The sequence below is a fragment of the Chrysochloris asiatica genome, unplaced genomic scaffold, assembly GCF_000296735.1.
Source record: "Chrysochloris asiatica unplaced genomic scaffold, ChrAsi1.0 scaffold00241, whole genome shotgun sequence".
NCBI lineage: Eukaryota > Metazoa > Chordata > Mammalia > Afrosoricida > Chrysochloridae > Chrysochloris > Chrysochloris asiatica.
In genome coordinates this window covers 1,878,493-1,899,388 of record NW_006408759.1, presented here as the reverse complement: position 1 = coordinate 1,899,388, position 20,896 = coordinate 1,878,493, and the positions used below count along the sequence as shown (strand labels likewise).

Here is a 20,896-nt window from a genome sequence, read left to right as displayed (position 1 = left end):
ACAATGTTTCTCTGGCATTCATAGAGTTTTCAGTGACAAGCAATTCGGAAGTAGTTTGTCACTCTTTCTTCCTAGTCTGTCTTTGTTTGGAAGCTCATCTGAAACCTGTCCACCATGGGTGACCCTGTTGGTTATTTAAAATACCGGTGGCAGAGCCCTCAGAATCACAGCAACTCAAACCACCACAGCACGACAGATGAGTGGTGGCCGTTTGGTTTCATGTTGATACTGTCTCTTTAAAATTTGATGTCAATCTTGATACAATCCTGATATAATCAAGATGTTCTCTCCTAATCCTATCAATCCTGATACAATCAAGATATGCTTTCCCAAGATGGCAGCTCCTGGAACAGCTAAGTGTCTATACTCATAGAGGTAGTAACTCTAAATATCAGTAGAGAGGAACGGAGTCTTCACATCAAGTATCAGCGCTATACCCTCCGTACACAGGATATAGAGGGACAGGCAACTTAGACAATGGCTACCTAAAATGAGGGGGCAATAAAAGCACAAAGTGACTGGCTTACAAGGTTTCAAGAGGCAGGTCAATTTAAGAGTGTGAGGGGGAAGGAGTCCCCACTGAATAGTTGTCATCTTGTCTAGACAGGACTGGTTAAAAGAGATGGGGATAAGATTCTTATGATTCAGTAGTGAGTAATTGTTATCATGACTAATTGCGAGTGTCACAATTATAAAGGTAGAAGTTTTGTAACAAAAATGAGGGAGCAGTTATTCTTACAGTCCAGAAACAAAGGACCCTAGGACCATCAACGGAGAAAAGCACAAGCAGAATGCAGGACTTTATCCAGAGAAGCAGCAACACCAGAGATGGAGGCAGAGATGGGGACATGGAGAGAGGGAGCATCTGAGGACTCTAGATTCACGGGAAGAGAGGGACTAAAAGATGGTGGCCATGAGGCAGACTTGAAGAATGTGCCCTTTGGTGGTATAAATTATTATATATGCCTGAGTGTGTGTTTGTTTTTTAAAAGAGCTCAAGTTTATAGAGAGACATACTGTTAACTGATGGCACATGGAGGGATTATAATCATTGTAATGTAACAAGGTGTATGATTTGTTGAATGTAAAACTGATGATCTGCCCTGTAAACTTTCACTCAATCCACAAAAACCTTAAAAAAAAAGTCTCCCTGCCCTCACAATTTTTTGATCACAAGTTCTACTTTCTGGAGGCAACACTCTTACTAATTTCTGATGCATTCTTCCAAACAAAATCTATTCACTTAAAAACGTACATATCTTTTTCTCTTGTTCAAATGAAAGCAGGGCATACATGCCAATTCACACACTGTTATTTTTCATTTAATAATATATAGGAGATCATTCCATATCAGTATATGTATGGGTGATTCTTTATTTAAAAAGCATGTGGTATTCCACTTTATGGATATACCAAAATTTATATAAGAAAACCCAAAACCAAATCCACTGCCATCTAGTCAATTTTAGCTCACAAGGCAGAGTAAAACTACTCAACTAGGTTTCCAAGGCTATAAATGTTTACAGAAGCAGAGTATCACATCTTACTCCTATAGAGATGCTGGTGGGTTCAAACCACAGACTTTTGAGAGATGCTGGTGGGTTCAAACCAGACATTGAGCAGCCCAATGCTTTACCCACCAGGTCACCAGGGCTCCTAAAATTTATTTAAGTAGCCTCCAGTAAAAGGGCACGTAAGCTACGTCCAGTTTTTGTCATCACAAGCCATGCAGCAGTGAATGATGAATGCTTCTTTTCATACATGTTTGAGTACATCTTGAAGATAAACGCCTGAGCTGGAATTGCTAGTCTATGGGGCCATGAGCATTTAATATTTTGATTGGCTGATGGATCTTGCCAGAGTCCTTGAGAGATGCTCTGTCAATTTACCTTCTTTCCCCAGCAATATAGAAGAATACCCATTTCCCTATGCGCCATCGGTATTATGTGTTATCAGACTTCCTAATCTTTCCCTATTAGAGTTGAAAAAGTTTTTCATTGTATCTTTAATTTGCATTTCTCTTGTGAATGAGGCTAAGCATTCTTTCAGATGATTAAGGTACCTTAAGACCTCTTTGTGTCCTTTCCACTGACTTGGTTAAGCTCTTTAGACAGTAATAAAATTAATCCTTTGTGAAGGATATGGTGAACAAATCATTATATTCTATTCTGTAGTTAGTCTTTGGATTTTATTAAAAGTGAGGCTTTGACCACAGAAAAATCATTTTATTTAATCAAAATCTTCAGTCTTTTATGGTTCCTGGGATCTGCAAAATATATAGATAAGCCTCTACACTCTGAAACTATTTTAAAATGTCTACATATGTTTTCCTGCTGTTGCTAGGTATCACTGAGTGGGTTCTGACTCATAGCATCTCTATGCACAATACAGCAAAACAGTGGCCAGTCCTGTACCATCCCCACATTGCTGTAACTGTGCAAATCCACCTCTTTCCCCAATTTTCTTACTAATTTTCACTGACCCTCCACTTTACCAAGCATGATATCCTTCTCCAGAGACTTGCTCCTCCTGATAACATGTCTAAAGTATGAGAAACCAAGTCTCCCTATCCTGACTTCTAAGGAGCATTCTGGCTGTACTTCTTTCAACACAGATTTGTTCTTCTGACAGTTCATGGTATCTTTAATATTCTTCCCCAACACTATAACTCAACTGCATCAATTGTTCCACAGTCTTCCTTATGCAGTGTACAACTTCCATATGCATAGGAGGCTACTGAAAATATCATAGCTTGGGTCAGGCACACCTTAAGTCTTCATAACTGGTATCTTTGCTCTTGAACATTTTAAAGAAGTCTTGTGCAACAGATTTGCCTAATTCAATACAACCTTTGATTTCTTGATTGCTGCTTCAATGAGTGTTGATTGTGGATCCAAGCAAAATGAAGTCTTTGACAACTTCAATCTTTACCCCACTTATCATATTACCTCTTGGTTCCATTGTGAGATTTTTGTTTTCTTTACATTAAGGTGCAATCCATATGGAAAGCTGTCATCTTTGATATTCATCAGTAAGTATTTTAATTCCTCTTCACTGTTAGCAAGCAAGATAGTATCATCTGTATATCACAAGTTGTTTATGAGTCTTCCTCCAATCCTGATGCCACATTCTTCTTCATATAATCCAGTTTCTCAGATTATTTACTCAGAATACAGACTGAATGAGTATGGTGAAAGAATACAATCCTGGCACACACCTTTCCTGATTTTAAACTATTCAGTATTCTCTTGTTCTGTTCCAACGACTGCCTCTTGGTCTAGGTACAGGTTTCTCATGAGCATAATTAAGTGTTCTGGAATACCCATTCCTCACAATGTTATTCATAGCTTGTCATAATGCACATAGTCAAAAGCCTTTGCAAAGTCAACAAAGTAAAAGTAAACAGCTTTATGGAATTCTCTGCTTTCAGCCAAGACCCATCTGATGTCAGCAATTATATCCCTCATTCCATATCCTCTTCTGAATCTGGCTTGGATTTCAGGCAGTTTCCTCTCCGTTTACTGTCAAGACATTTTTTTAATTATCTTCACCAAAATGTTACATGCATGGGATATTAATGACATTGCTCAATGACTTCTGCATTACATTAGGTTACCTCTTTTTGGAAATGGGCACAACTATGGATCTCTTTCAATTGTTTGGGCGGGTAACTGTCTTCCGAATGTCTTGGCATAGATGAGTGAGCACCTCCAGTGCTGCATCAGTTTACTGAAAGATTTCAATTTGTATTCTGTCAATTTCTGGAGAACTTGTTTTACCTCTTGAAATAGTTGACTATGGACCAGATTTTTTTTCTTTTGTCTTTTGATGCTTTCTGCATCATGCAATAGAATGTCCATAGAATCCCTCAATATTACAAGTCAAGGCTTGATTGTTTTTTCTTCAGATCTTTCAGGTTGAGAAATGCTGAACATGTTCTTCCCTTTTGGTTTTCTAAATCCAGGTCTTAGGACATTTCATTTTAATACTTGACTTTGTATTCTGAGCTGCTCTTTGACATTTTCTTTTACTTCCTTATTTCTTCCCTTTGTTTTAGCATCTCTATGCTGGAGAACAAATTTCAGGTCTCTTGTGACATTCATTTTGGTCTTTTTTTTTTTTTTCCTTCCTTTCTTTTCAATAACATTTTGCTTTCTTCCTGGATGAAGTTCTTAATGTCATTCCCACAGTTCTTCTGGTCTTTGGTGATTAATATCTAATGCATTCAAAATTGTTCTTGAGATGGTCTTTAAATTCAGGTGTAATATGTTCAAGGTCATATTTTAGGTCTTGTAGAGTTATTTTCATTTTCTTCAGCTCCAGCCTGAACTTGTATATGAGCAGTTGATGGTCTGTTCCATAGTCAGGCCCTGTCCTTATTTTGAATGATGATATTAAGCTTTTCTATGGTCTCTTCCCACAGATGTAGTCCATATGATGCCTGTGTATTTCATCTGGTAAGGTACATGTGCATGGTCACCATTCACATTGTTTAAAAAAAGGTATTTACAATAAAGAAGTCATTGGTTTTGCAAAATTCTATCATACAACCTCCAGCATCATTTCTATCACCAAAGATAGGTTTTCTAACTACTAACCCTTCATCTTTGTTTCCAACAATCACAGTTCAATCACTAGTCATTATCAACACATTTTGATTGCATGTTGGTCAATTTCAGACTGAAGAAGTTGGTAGAATTCTTCAATTTCATCATCGCTGGCGTCAATGGTTAGTACATCAGTTTGAATAACAGTGATATTAACTAGTCTTCTTGTTGTTGTTGTTGTTAGGCGCCATCGAGTTGGTGCCAACCCATTGTGACCCTAGGCACAACAGAACAAAACACCACCCAGTCCTGGGCCATCCTCACAATCATTGCTACACCTGAGTCCATCACTACCACCACTGTGCCAATTCATCTCATTGGGGTTCTTCCTCTTTTTATCCAACTCTCCATTTTACCAAACATGATATCTTTCTCCAGTAACTGGTTTCTCCTGACAATATGTCCGAAGTATAAAGATGAAGTTTGGTCATCCTGGCTTCCAAGAAGCACTCTGGCTGTAGTTCTTCCAACACAGACCTATTCTTTGGCAGTCCGTGGTACTTTCAATATTCTCCTCTAACACCATAACTCAAAAGAATCAATTCTTCTACAGTCTTCCTTATTCACTATACAACTTTCGCATGCATTTGAGGTTACTGAAAATACCATGATTTAAGTCAGGCATACCTTAAGTCCTTAAACTGACATCTTTGCCCTTCAATGCTTTAAAGAAATCATGTGCAGCAAATTTACCGAATGCAATGTATTGCTTGATTTCTTGACTGTTGCTTCCATCAGTGTTGATGGTTAAGTCGAGCAAAATGAAGTCTTTGATAACTTCAATCTTTTCGCCATTTATATGGATGTTGTTTATTGGTTCAGTGGTGAGGATACCTGTTTTCTTTACATTGAGGCGCAACCCATACCGAAGGTTGCAGTCTTTGATCTTCATCAGTAAGTATTTTAAGTCATATTTGCTTTCAGCAAACAAGGTTGTATCATCTGCATATCACAGGTTGTTAATGAGTCTTCCTCCAGACTTGATGCCATGTTTTTCTTCATATAATCCAGCTTCTCAGATTTATTCAGCATACAGATTGAATAACTATGATGAAAGAATAAAACCCTGGCATACACTTTTCCTGATTTTAAGTGTTTCAGTGTTATTTTCTTCTATTTGAACAACCTGTCTCTTTGTCTATATACTGGTTCCTCATGAGTACAATTGAGTGCTCCGGAATACTCATACTCCTCAATGTTGTCCATAGCTTGTCATGATCCACACAACTGAAAGCCTTTGTGTAGTCAATAAAGCACAGGTAAACATCTTTCTGGTATTCTCTGCTTGAAGTCAAGATCTATCTGACATCAGTAATGATATCCCTCGTTCACCTTCTGAATCTGGCGTGAACCTATGGAGATGTTCTCTGACATTGTATGATTGCGGCCGTTTTTGCATTATCTTTCATAAAATTTTACTCACATGGGGTATCAATGATATTGTACAATTATTACTGCATTCCATTGGGTCACCTCTCTTTGGATAGGAACAAATATAGCTCTCTTCCAGTCAGTTGTCTTCCAAATTTCTTGGCATAGATGAGTGAGTGCCTTGAGTGCCACATTACTTTGTTGAAATATTTCAATTTGTATTCCATCAATTCCCAGTGCCTTGATCTTTGCCAATGACTTCGATGCACCTTAGACTTCTTCCTTCAGAATCATTGGCTCGAGATCATATGCTACCTCTTGAAATGTTTGAACATTGACCATTTCTTTTTGGAACATTGACTCTGTGTATTCCTTCCATCTTCTTTTTATGTTTTTTGAATCATTCAGTATTTTGCCCATAGAATACTTCCAAGTCAAGGGTTTAATTTTTTCTTCAGCTCCCTCAGCTTGAGAAATTCTCTCAGGTTTGAAAGCACTCAAAATATGACTAGAGAAGAGCTGCCTCCTCAAAGTAGAGTTGACTGTGATGATGTGAATGGAGTAAAGCCCTCGGGACCTTTATGTGATGATAGGGCACAACTCAAAATGAAGAGAAACAGCTGTACAAATCCATTAATAATTGGAACATGGAATGCATGAAGGATAAATCTAAGAAAACTGAAAATTGTCAAAAATGAAATAGAACATATAAACATCAATATTCTGGGCATTAGTGACCTGAAATGGACTGGTATTGGACACTTTGAATCTGACAATCACAAAGTTTACTATGCCTTGAATGACAAATTGAAGAGTTATGGTGTCGCATTCATCATCAAAAAGAACATATAAAGAGCTGTCATAAGGTACAATGCTGATACATATGGATGATAGAATAATATCCATATGCCTACAAGGAAGACCAGTTAATAGCACTATTATCCAAATTTTCGCACCAACCACTAGAGCCAGTGATGATGAAATGTAAAAATTCTACCAACTTCTTCAGTCTGAAATTGATCAAACATGCAATCAAGATGTACTGATAATTACTGGCAACTGGAATGCAATGGTTGAAAACAAAGAGGTAGGATCAGTAGTTGGAAAATATGGCCTTCATAATAGAAAGATGCTGGAGATCACATGATAGAATTTTGCAAGACCAATGAATTCTTCATTGCAAATACCTTTTTCAATAACATAAAAGACAACTATATACATGGACTTCACCAGATGGAATACACAGAAATCAAATAGACTACATCTGTGGAAACAGATGGTGGAAAAGCTCCATATCATCAGCCAAAACAAGGCCAGGAACAAGACTGTGGAACAGACCATCAGTTGCTCATATGCAAATTCAGGCTGATTGAAGAAAATGAAAACAAGTTCATGAGAGCCAAAATATGACTTTGAATATATCCCACCTGAATTCAGAAATCATCTGATGAACAGATTTGATGTATTAGACACCGAAGACCAAAGACCAGAAGAGTTGTGCGATCACATCAAGAACATATTACAGGAAGAAAGCAAAAGGTCATTGAGTAACAAGAAAGAAAGAATAAAAAGCCCAAAATGGTTGTCAGAAAAGACTCTGAAACTTAATCTCCAGTGTTGAGATGCTAAAGCAAATGGAAGAAATTAGGAGGTACAAGAGCTGAACAAAAACTTTCAAAGGTCAGATCAAGAAGATAAAGTCAAACATTATAATGAAATGTGCAAGAACCTGGAGTTAGAGGAGAGTAACATGCTCAGCAGTCTTCCTTGTAGGCACATGGATATTATCCTATCACGGTGTTATATTTCAAGATAGATCTTTAAATGATCTTTTCGATGATAAATGCTATTCCATTCCTCTTGAACTTGTCATTGCTAGCATAGCAAACTATATGACATTCAGATTCAAAATGGCCAATACCAGTCCATTTCAGCTCACTAATGCATAGGCTATATCTTTAAGTGTTCCATTTCATTTTTGACAACTTCTAGTTTTCCTAGGTTCACACTTCATACGCTCCATGTTCTGACTATTAATGGATGTTTGCAGATCTTTCTCCTCATTTTGAGTTGTGCCCATCAGCAAATGAGTTACTACAAGCTTTACTCCATTCACATCATCACGGTGAACTATATACTTTGAGGAGGCATCTTTTCCCAGTCATATTTTGAGTGCCTCCCAATCTGAGGGGCTCATCTTTCAGCATTATATCTGACAATATTTTAATGGTATTCATGTTTTCATCTTAAGGGACTATATCAACTATGTTCTGCTGCTATCCATAACATTTTCAGTGGGTAAACATTCAAAATAGTCTATATCTTCTTACTAGTCTTTGTCTGGAAGCTCAGCTGAAACCTGTCCACCATGGGTGACCCTGCTCGTGTTTAAAACACCAGTGGCATAGCTTTCAGATCACAAGCAACATACATGCCAACACAGTACAACAAACTGAGAGACAAGTGGTGGGTTATTAATATGTTGTTGTTGTTATGTGCCGTGGAGTGGGTTACAACTCATAGCGACCCTGTACAGGATTTTTGAGGCTGTAAATCTTTACAGGAGCAGAAAGCCTCAACCTTCTCCTGCAGAACAGCTGGTGATTTCGAACTGCTGACCTTAAGGTTCACAGCCCAATTCGTAACCACTATGCTACCAGAGCTATGTTAAATGCTGAAACATACTGAATCCTGTTCAGTGTTCTCACTCTACTACAGTTTATATGCTTTCGCTTACTTACTCCTATACAAATAAAATGTCTACTTTACAAATAAAAAGTGGGTGAAAATATGTAGCCAAGGTTCATAGCCAGGAACCAGAAAACTAGAATTTAAACAGAGTTAATATAACTCTGTTGCAGTGCTGTGGGTTAATGTGTTGGGCTGCAAAGTTGGTCTGAACCGTTGTAAGGTGGGAGGTTCAAGCTCCTTGGAAACCCTATACAGAGTCATTGCGGGTTGGAACCAACTCGATGGGCACTTACAACAATAACAATTTAACTCTGGACTTCTGGTGTGGCACTGTTAGATAAGCACTTGACCTCAAGGTTGATTTAAATTGAAAGGTCAGTGGTTAAAATTCACCAGCTGCTCCTAGGAAACCCTATAAAGGATTGCTGGGTCAGACTTATATAACAACAACAGTATAACTCTGGAGGCCACACTTTAAACTAGACTAGAGGCTACTTAAACTCAGTCCATTTAAGGAGATAAATCTTATCCATATCCTGAAAGAGATTCCTGTTCACCTGCTGTGAGCTCAAATGCTCATCCATATCCACCAGCATCTACAACCCCCACGGTGTGGTAATTAGGAAGGCATAACCCACAGTTTAGGAAATTACAGCAGAATCACAACAGAAAAAGGATCGAATGGTTTAAACTTAAAAAAGGTGTGCGACAAGGTTGTGTTCTTTCACCATACTTATTCAACCTGTATGCTGAGCAAATAATCCGAGAAGCTGGGTTATATGAAGAAAAACATGGCATCAGGATTGGAGGAAGACTCATTAACAACCTGTGATATGCAGATGATACAACCTTGCTTGCTGAAAGTGAAGAGGACTTAAAGTATTTACTGATGAAGATCAAAGAGCACAGCCTTTGGTATGGATTACATCTCAATGTAAAGAAAACAAAAATCCTCACCAGTGGACCAATAAACAACATTCTTATCAACAGAGAAAAGATTGATCTTCTTTCTATAAAACCACTCACAGACTGCCCTCCCACATGAGGTTTTCCCTGCCCCTCTCCTCTTCCATTGTTCTGTGTATTCTCTAGCTGCTGGTGGATCTTGCTTCAACAGAAGTGCTTTACCTACAATCATAGGCTCTAATGCCATAGTAGACGTTAAACTTCCAAACTTCACTCTGAATGCTTTGCATGTAGACTTGGTCCTGAAAAGGGCCCTGAGTATTCTCAGAGATTATTCTATTCTTTTCTGTTCAAACTGTTCCTGCATCTATTAACCACTGAACAAGCTATGGAAATGCTATAACATACCAATGCTTCTGCTCCGTTGTATGGTGTCAAAGTGAAAGCATTTGCGAAAAAGCGAAACTGAAAAAGCAAAAATAATGGTCATTCAACATGCACTTATAAGAATCTTTAATGGTTTCTAACACAGTCACAAAAGCATTCATTATGTAAATACTAGAAAAGAAAACCTGAATTTCTGATCAGAAAACATTTTTTTTAAGTGTCAAAATATAAAGAAGTCTAAAAATGGAACTAGCTTTTAATCCCCACTACCCTCAAGTCCTTCTGATCTTTTCTCTGTGCTTGCTATGATGGAGGGGCTGTACAAAAGACAGTAAAGAAGCCATCTCTTCTTGAGTCCGACAAGTGAGGGAAATTTTATCTTAAAAGTAGCATTTTCTAATGTGTGCTGGAAAAAAACCAAACAAACAAAAGCAAGATTCTACAGTCATATAATGCATGAATTATCCCTTCTTGGGACCATCTAATGTGCATTACCACACTGAAAGCCCAAAGGAGTTCAACTTAACATTACTTAGCACAGACTTACCAACATCATAGGATCACTGAATCCTTGGGGGTCTATAGCACATGATCAAACACGATCAAACAAACGTTCTCTTAAGGATACAGATATGCCTCACTTAACATCCAAAACAGGTTCTGTACAATAGGGCATTATGTGACTTGGACATTGTACAATCACCATGTTAAAACCTATGGGAGTCCACTTCTAGTTGGCCTCTTCACCACTTCTGTTACCACTGGCAGAGGTCAGAGGAATGGACGGCGGCAGTAGCAGAGGCAGGAGTGGAGCCATAGGAAGCCAGCAGGGAGGGCGCAGAGGATGATCAGTCCTGCTTGTTAGCTCTCCAGACAAAGTCCTAGAGCCCACACCCAGAGCCATGTCCTATGCCTTACCTGCCTGTATTTCCCCTGTAGACCAGTGCTGCTGCTTTATTTGTGAGGTCTTTAAACCATAAGGGGAAGAAGGGGGAAATAAACAAAAGGAGAGTTGCTTCCCTTGAGAAAATAAATAAATAACCTGAAGTGACTACTAACATGTATGCAGTTGGAAGCTGCCCAAACAGACAAGCCTGTATTTGGACGGTGGCACAGTGGCGAATATAAGGTAATAGGAAGCATAGGCTCCATATAAACTACAATTTCAAATTCTCAACTTAGATGGAATTCAGCCAATCATTTTCTAACCTTTTGTCTTGGGAGTGTGGTGGCTCCATATGATAAGCACTAGATTATGAACCACAAGGTCTGCAGTTCAAGCAGGAAAAAGATGAGGCTTTCTGCCCCAGCAAAGATTTAAAACCCTGGAAACCCTATAAGGGTCACTATGACTCAGAATTGAATGATGGCACTTAACAACAATAACAACAACAACAACACTTTGTCTCAGTTACCTAGCACTGCTATAAGAGAAATGCCGTAAGTGGGTGGCTTTAACAAGCACAAATTTATTTCCTTACAATTTAGGAGGCTCGAAGTCTGAATTCAGGGCACTGGCTCTAGCAGCAGGCTTTCCCTCTCTTGGCCTTTGTTCATTGGCTCCTTGGCTATCTTCTCCTGGCATAGCAGCTCTCGTCACCTATTCATGCTCCTTTTGCTTGCTTGTCTAATCTCTTTTATAGCTCAAAAGAGACTGACTTAACACACCCCCCTACAACAATCCCATCTCACTAACATAACAGACAACCTGTTCCCAAAGGGGATAACTGTAAGCATTGTTGTTTACTGCATGCTCTGGAGCTGGTTCCGACTCATAACAACCCTGTAAAAGGTTTCCAAGTTGAAGTTGGTGGATTTGAACCACCCACCTTGTGGTTAGCAGTCCACTGTTTATCCAACAGCACCATACAAGGACTCCAAACCATAAGCGTAGAGGCTAGGATTCACAACACATATTTGGGGAGAGGGGAAGATACAATTCAATCCATAGCACACGAAGTGCATCTTTGAGAGAAATGTTCATCACTTACCAGCCATATGAATGGTAGCATCAGTGTCCATATAAGGGAAGGTACAATTCCGTACGTCAAATTAGTCAACGCTGTACCCGGGCATACCACACTAGAATACAGACCCTGGAAGAACAGAAAATAGCAACAATAGATTCTAATTTAGTGCATATTGACTGAGTCCTAGCTACATGCTCATTGATAAAGCAGCTATAGCTATACCTTGAAGATACTGCAGGCCTGGTTCTAAACCATGGCAATAAAGTGAAGTCACACAGCTTTATTTTGTTTCCCAGTGCATATAAAATTTATATTTACAATATGCTCACTGGACTACAAGGTCGGTTTGAAGGTCAGTGGTTCAAGCTCACCAGTCGCTCCTGAGAAATCTTATACAGTGTTGCTATGAGTCAGAACTGACTCCACAGCACTAACAACAACAACATAGTCTATTAAGGACTACTGGTATGGCATTGTAGGATAAGCACTAGACTGCTAACCACAGGGTCAATGGTTCAAACCAACTAGCCACTCCTTGGAAACCATATAAAGGGTTGCTATGAGTCAGAACTGAAAGTTCTCTGTTAATGTATGGCTGCAGCCATTTGTGAATGATCTTTAGCAAAATTTTATTTGTATGCAATATTAATGATATTGTCCAATAATTTCTGCATTCTGTTGAGTCACCTCTATTTGGAATAGGAACAAATATGGATCTCTTCCAATCATTTGGCCAGGTGTTGTCTTTCAAAATTTCCTGGCATAGATGAGTGAGTGCCTCCAGTGTTTCATCAGTTTGTTAAAAGATTTCAATTTGTAGTCCATCAATTCCTGGCACCTTGTACTTTGCCAATGCCTTCAATGCACCTTAGACTTCTTCCTTCAGGATCATTGGCTCTTGATCATATACATTCTCTTGAAATGGTTGAACACTGACCATTTCTTTTTGGTATGGTGACTCTGTATACTCCTGATGCTTTCTGCATCATTCAATATTTTGCCCATTGTTGTTGTTGCTAAGTGCCATCGAGTCAATTCTGACCCATAGAGACCCTGTATAGGGTTTTCAAGGAGCAGCTGCTAAGTTTGAACTGCTGACCTTGCAGTTAAAACGGCTTTGCAGTCTGGCACATTAACCCACAGTGCCACACCGAGATATATAGAATCCTTCAATATTCCAAGTCGAGGCTTGAATTATTTCTTCAGTTCCCTAAGCTTGAAAAATGCTAAGTGTTTTCCTCCCTTTTGGTTTTCTAACTCCAAGTCTTTGTACATTTCTTTATAATATTTGACTTTGTCTTCTCGATGGTGACCTTTGAAATTTTCTACTCAGCTCTTTTTCCTCCTCATTTGTCCCATTTGCTTTAGCATCTTTATGATGGAGAGCAAGTTTCAGAGTCTCTTGACATCCATTTTGGTCTTTTCCTTCTTTCTTGTCTTCTTAATGCCCTTTTGCTCTCTTCCTGTATGATGTTCTTGATGTCAGCCCACAACTCTTCTGGTGTTCAGTCTTTAGGGTCTAATGCATCAAATCCATTCTTCGGATGATCTCTAAATTCAGGTGGGATATGCTCAAGGTCATATTTTGGCTCTCACAGATTTGTTTTAATTTTATTCGGCTTCAGCCTGAACTTGCATATGAGCAACTGATGGGTCTGTCTGTTTCTGGCCTTGTTTTGGCTGATGATCTAGAGCTTTCCTATTGTATCTCTCCACAGTTACAGTCAATTTGATTTTTGTGTATTCCATCTGGTGAAATCCATGTGTATAATCGATTATCTTTTATGTTGTTTAAAAAAGTTATCTGCAATGAAGAATTCATTGGTCTTGCAAAATTCCATCATGCAATCTCCAGCATCATTTCTATTATGAAGGCTATATTTTCCAACTACTAATCCTTCCTCTTTGTTTCCAACCTTTACACTCCAATTATCAGTACATCTTGATTGCATGTTAGATCAAAGACTAAAGCAACTGGTAGAATTTTTCATTTTCATCATCATTGGCTCAAGTGGTTGGTGTGTACATTTGCGTAATAGTGGTATTAACTGCTCTTCTTTATAGGAGTAGGGATATTGTCGTATCACACACAGTGTTATACTTCAAAATAGATCCTGATATGTTCTTTTTGATAATGAATATGACTCCATTCCTCTTCTGTCATTCCCAGCATAGTATACCATGTGATTGTCAGATTCAATATGGCCAATACCAGTCCATTTCAGCTCACTAATACCTAGGATATCAATATTTATGTGTTTCATTACATTTTTGATAATTTCCAATTTTCCTAGATTCAAACTTCATACATTCTACGTTCCAATTATTAACAGATATTTACAGCTATTTCTCTTCATTTTGAGTTGTAATCCATCAGCAAATTAAGGTCCCGAAGGCTTTACTCCATTCACATCATCATGATGAACTCTACTTTGAGGAGGCAACTCTTCCACAGTCGTATTTTGAGAGCCTTCCAACTTGAGGGACTCACCTTCCAGCACTATATCTGACAATTCTGGTTCTCTTTCATCATGTTTCAGTATTCTGGTGGTGACAGTGTTCCACTGCTACTCATAACATTTTCAGTGATTAAAAGTCTTGAGCTGTCTTTCTCCTTCTTCCTAGCCTGTCCTCAGACGTCTGGAAGCTCAGCTGAAACCTGTCCACCATGGGTGAACCTGCTGTTACTTAAAATACTGTGGCACAGCTTCCAGAAACTGACACACAAGCAGTGGAGTCCTTAGCCTAGGGCTTACCATTTTAGAAGGTTCTATCTAATGAGAAAGTCTCAATTAACTCAAAGCTTATGTTCATAGAAAGGGTTAGTAATCCTGATCCACAAGCCATTTGTTTTACTGTTTTATTTAGTTAAACTGTCACTACATTTTACCTTATTTTTATGTGAACCACTTAAACTCATATTTAACTTTTTAAGGACCCCTGATAGTATACACTGGTTACACATTGGGCTACTAACTGCAATGTCAGCAGTTCACATTTACCAGTCACTCTATAGGAGAAAGGTGAGGCTTTCTGCTCCTGTAAAGACTTACAGCCTCAGAAACCCTATTCAGGGTAGAGGAGTTGGAACTGCCTCAAAGGTACACCACCACCACCAATCTTACTTTTTATTTTAAATAGAAAATAGGAAGTAAAAGTGTAACAGATTCAAAAGACAGACAGTGGCTTACAACAGAAGCTAGATTTTCTCCTTTCCTTTAGTGCTACAGACGCATGGCGGTACCTGACACAAATCAGCCAATCCCCTTGCTTTACCAAAACTCTTCTGAAAAGTCATTAGTCCAGACTGCTTGTCATTATAGACTAAATTCTACTCCCTAGACACTACTATATTTTCCCCCAAAGATAACTGAGGAAAATATCTTATGCTGGGAAGTATTCTGTCCTAACAGAGAAAATCTGTCAAGTAAATTCCTGGGTTTCCAACATAAGAGGACAAGGCAAAATATATTGCTACTAGGGAGCCAATTCATACATACAGGGGTTTATTCCAAACAAAGGTTTATTCAGTGGATGTCAGCAAACAAGTTCTCTCAGTAATACATCTGTCTCAGTCTCACTGCTGTTGTTATTGTTGTTGTAAAATGCCATTGAGTCAGTTCTGACTCACAACAACCCTGTATAGGGTTTCCGAGGAGTGGCTGGTGAGGTTTGAACTTCCCACCTTGCAGTTCAAACCGACCTTGCAGTCCATACCAGGACTTACATTATACTGCAGTGCCATACCAGGACTCCCTTAGTCTCATTTGCTGTTTGTTGCTGTGTTGTGAAGTGCCATCGAGTTGGTTCCAACCCATAGTGACCTTATATAGTAGGGTTTCCGAGGACCAGCTGGTGAGCTTGAACCCCCAACCTTACAGTTCAAAAGGCTTTGCAGTCTGGTGCATTAATTAACCCACAGTGCCACACCAGGACTCCTTAGGTGCCTTCAAAAAAATGAATACTTTTTCTGCCATGTAATAAATGATTCTGAGATCAGAGTTAATATCATCTACCCATATTGTTGAATCTTTGCAACAAGTTTATGACACTGCTGCCCTACATAAAATAATAGGTTTTTGATGGATCAAGCATTTTAAGGAAAGTTGGGAAAACTTCAAAGATGAGCCAAGAGAGGGAAAACTATCAAACTCCATGAATGAAGAAACTGTGGCTGAAGTCCAGAAACTAACAAACCAAACCAAAGAAATACCATTTAAGTGACAGCTAGTGAAGCTGAGATCTTACATGGTTCAGTAATTTCAATTTTAAGTGAACATTTTGGCCTCAGCATGCTTTCTACTGGATGGCTGCCAAAAGTGTTGCACAAAGATCAGCTAGCTCAAAGAGTTCATCTTTCCATCAGTCTTTTAAGCAAGATTCAAGCTAATGAAGATGACTTTATTGGATGAATCCTAAGTGGGGAAGAGTCTGAGGTTTATCAATAGGATCTAGAGAGCAGGGGGATCTAAAGGGCCGGTTACATTCAAGCTCAGAAGGTTGTGGTGATGTGTGTTTTTGACATTCCAAAGTGGTCACCTTGATAGATTTTTTCAAAGGACCCAGGATGATCAAAGGGATTTATTATGAAGATGTTTTTAGAAAATTAAAAACTGTATTGGTGAGAAAAGGGCTATGAAAAAATGCGTCGAGGAATTTTTTTTTTCCAGCACAACAATGTGACAATATACTCACTAACTCTTCATGGGTATCATGATTCCAAGAGCCAGACTGCAGAAGTGAGAGTGGCAGCTAATACAGGTCTCCTGCGGCAGTCTGGTTCCCCAAAGACTTACAGCCTCAGAAACTCTATAGTTTTAGTTAGTAAGTGGCCATACAACTTACCGTGTGACCTGGAGCAAATTACTGAACTTCTCTAAATTTCAGTGTCCTCATCTGAAAATGAGAACGCGTGGATCTACCACAGTGTGACAGGGGAGTGAGTTAACAGAACACAGCACTTGAAACATAGCAAGTATTTAAATAGTAGCTATTGTTTTTGTTAGGGATCTCTGGTAGCTTAGTGGTTTCGAATTGGGCTGCGAACCGCAAGGTCAGCAATTTGAAAATACCATCTGTTCCACAGGAGAAAGATGAGGCTTTCTGTTCCCTAAAAGACTTACAGCCTTGGAAACCCTGTACAGTGTCATTATGAGTTGGAACCGACTCCATGGCACATAACAACAACAACAGCATTGTTATTGTTAAGGAGCTCTGGTAGTGTAGTGGTTACGAATCGGGCTGCAAACCTCAAGGACAGTAGTTTGAAACTACCCGCTGTTCCGTGGGAGAAAGATGAGCTTTCTGCTCTCGTAAAGATTGACAGCCTCGGAAACCCTGTGCTGGGTCACTATGAGTTGGACCCGACTCCACGGCATATACTCACCACCACAGTAACTGTCATTGTTACTGTCCTAGAGGGTTGCCATGAGTCAGAATCATCTCAATGGTATTGAGTTTGGTTTTCAAACTTAAGCATTAGATTTCTAGGTCTAGTTTAGGATCAAGGAAGCTCCTCTGAGGTAAAGAAAGTCTTTTAGTCATTCTTTATTTTTATCTTCTAGATCCTAATCCTGGCCCTAAGACTGGTTGTTGTTGTTAAGTGTCGTCGAGTTGATTCCAACCCATAGCGACCCTGTATAGGGTTTCCGAAGAGCAACTGATGAGCTTGAACCGCCGACCTTGAAGTTCAAACAGCTTTGCAGGCTGGCACATTAACCCACGTTGCCACAAAACCTAATAGATGCTCTGAAAATATTAGTGAAATTATACTCCAGTACACTCACACCATATAATTAATCACAATTAACAAAAGAAAGCAGCTGGGACAAAGTCTAGAGATTTTCAGTTAAGATTTGAGACCTGGGTTCAGAGACATAAAAAGAGGCATTAATTCCAGACTAGAGTGGCCACACCACTGACAAGGGTCACCTTCTCCAAAAAACCACATTTAAACCCATAATCTCATGGAGGCAGAGCTCTGGTGTCCAGCCAAAACCCATTATGATCTGGAGGCTCTAGAACTACTGACTGTCCTGTAGCATATGATATGGTAAGCACTGAGGCAGTGTGGTTCAGTGGGAAAGGTTCAGGCTATACAATCAGACAGACATGGGCTCCACTCTGGGCTCTACCACTTACTGTGTGACCTTTAGCAAATTACTGGACTGCTCTGAACTTTAGTATCCCCCTCTGAAAATGGGGATGCTTGGATCTACTGCACTGTGACAGGGGAGGCAGCTAACGGCTTACAGCCTTTGAAGCATGTTGTTAAGTACTGTCAAGTCGATTTCAATTCATAGCAACCCAGTATAGGGTCTCCAAGGGGTGGTTAGTGAGTCTGAACTTTGTGGCCCAGTGTTTTATCTTATAGCACCACACAGGACTCCATTTGAAACAGAGCAAGTAATAAAATAATTAAATACCTATTGTTAATGCTATTAGTGTCAATCTGATAATAACTTATAAGTCCTAAAGAGTTACAGAATGGTAATGGTGAATAAACCTCCTAAGAGGTCAGGAGCTAATTATCTATGCCCTAAAATTTTCACATACATCAATCTCATTTATGTCATATCCTCATAGCAATCCTGTTCAAGAATAAATATAGTACACTGGCACCTTAGGATAAGCACTCAACCTCAAGGTCAGTTTGAACTGCAAGGTCAGCAGTTCAAACTCACAAGCCGCTCCTTAAAAACCCTATACAGGGTGGCTATGAGTTGGAACCGATTCAAAGGCACTTAACAACAACAAAAAAAGTCCCACAGCTAATAAGGAGGCCTGCCATGTACTAGGAAATCATCTGTAGCTAAGAAGCCACTGCCCTGACATTTCCAGATCACTGAGACAGGCCTTACCTGACGGTTAAAGTTCTTGTTCAAAGCCACACTCAAGAGGTCAGTGGCATATTTGGAAGAGCTGTATGGTTCCTGGCCTTTACTGTGCTGAATGTCCTCAAGGTTGAAGTTAGATCTGTTTGCATTTCGAGATGATGTCCAGATGAGCTGAGATGGATGGTCACTGTGACAGATGAGTGGTTCCAGCTCCCGAAACTGTGTGGGAAGATAAAACGAAAACTGTATCAAAACCTCGTGGGAGAGTGCAGAGTAACAATTTTGAAAAAACTATACATGTATATTAGAATTGAACCATTAAATAAATGGGTGAAGAATGGTGTGAACCAAGTTTCTCAATGTTGGAACAGGAAGTTATAGTTTGAAGAAATGCTTTTATATAACCTTTCTTGCCATAGTTTTGTAACTATGCAAATAAGGCACTTATGGCCCACCAAGGGGATTGGACAACTTGTTAATAATGCAAATAAGGTGCTTGGCATCCTTGTGGGGATGGAACCATACAAAAAAGGTAGATAGAACCCCATAAAAGAGCTTGGTGTGGAGTGTGTGTCCTTTGGATCTGGAATCCCTGCACTGAGAACCTCCTAGACCCTGGAGGCAGAGAAACAATTGTAACACTGGAGATAGTAGGATGCAGTGGCTGAGAAATGGCACCAACAGAAGCAGGAGATGGTGTAGTGGAGCTCCAGCCTATGAAGTGAGAAAGCCTAGCGTCTCTGGGTAGGAGGCTTGCTGGCAGAATGCAGTGCTTCCAGGCACTTGTCAATGGAGTTAAGTTCGCCAACCCACAGAGCTACAGAGCTGAGTGTATTCAATCTGAGGTTTACTGGTAGGGTGGGATCATTCCAGGTAGTTATTGGCAAAGTTGACGCATTTTGTAACACTTGCCCAAACAGAACAGAAGCCAGGCCAAGGGACCAAGAGCCAGAGAGAGGCCTGCCTTCAGGCTCAACTGAAAAGCTGTTCAGAATGTAGTACTGTAACCTGAGTCTTTCCTGGTCTTGAATTCTAACCTGTTATTTCCCTAAAGAATTCCAAATGGTAATCATGGTCTATGAGTTCTGTATGGCCATTGTAATGAATTGTTGAACCCAGCAGAGAACTAGACAGTGCTGTAGGAAGGATGGCTGATGTCGGAATTGATAAAAGGCTAGACAAGAGGTATGTCTGACCACCACCTTGTAGGAATCAGCGTTGGATTGATCATGATAATGATTCTCTCTCCCCTTCATGAAGTTAGAGGAGGTCAGATGTCTCCACCATGCCAGAATGATCCATGTGGCAATATCAGAGTTCAAGACATCACATGAACTCTTATTTAGCTTAATATAAAGAGGGCTACATATAAAAGGGCTACATATATAAAGGAGTCCTGGTGTGGCACTGCAGGATAATGCCCTATAGGACAATACCTGGTAGTTCAAACCCTCCAGCTGCTCCTCGAAAACTCTAAACAGGGTTGCTAAGAGTCGGGACCAATTCAATGGTACTTAGCAACAACAATAACAACATATAAAAGGACTCCTGGTGTGGCACTGTAGGATCAGCAATGGACTGTGAACTACAAAGTTGGTGGCTCAAATCCACCTGCCACTCCCAAGAAACCCTACACTGGATCTCTATGAGTCAGAACTGACGCAATGGTACTTAACAACAACAGCATGTAAAAATATGTATAGATATGTGTACATACATGGGTTAAAATGCACACGTATATCCTTTCTCTGTCAGCTGAGAGGGTCTATAAGCAACTGGTATCTCAACCGCAATAAGCATAGGCAGCACCTATATCTTGGTATCTAGCAAGACTCACCACTAAAAGCAACCAGGACTCCTTAGAGAAATGGCTAATGGCTGATCCTAGTTATGGTGCAAGCGCCAACTGTAATAACTACCAACAGCCAAAGCTGGGACAATTTGAGCAACATAAAAAGTAGCATTTACAACCCAAAATGTAAAATCAATACCATGAATCCATATGGATACAAATAAGTAAATCATTGGATAAATAAATGAAGGCTAATAGAGTAACCTCCCATGCAGAAGAATTGCAAATAATTTACATAGATTGGCAGACGCCATCCTGCCAAGGGACAGAACAGCG

The 20,896-nt window shown here is 39.5% G+C and overlaps 1 protein-coding gene across 1 annotated transcript in view; it reads right to left on the bottom strand.

Moving 5' to 3' along the window:
- HSD17B7 (hydroxysteroid (17-beta) dehydrogenase 7) overlaps positions 1-20,896 on the bottom strand; it is a 43,619-nt gene that overhangs the window by 9,228 nt on the left and 13,495 nt on the right. The window contains exons 5-7 of the mRNA XM_006873427.1: positions 18,793-18,987; positions 11,954-12,058; positions 9,984-10,040 (exon numbers count right to left, since the gene is read on the bottom strand). Of these exons, the coding sequence (XP_006873489.1) occupies positions 9,984-10,040; positions 11,954-12,058; positions 18,793-18,987 (357 nt within the window). The remainder of the gene's footprint in view (positions 1-9,983; positions 10,041-11,953; positions 12,059-18,792; positions 18,988-20,896) is intronic.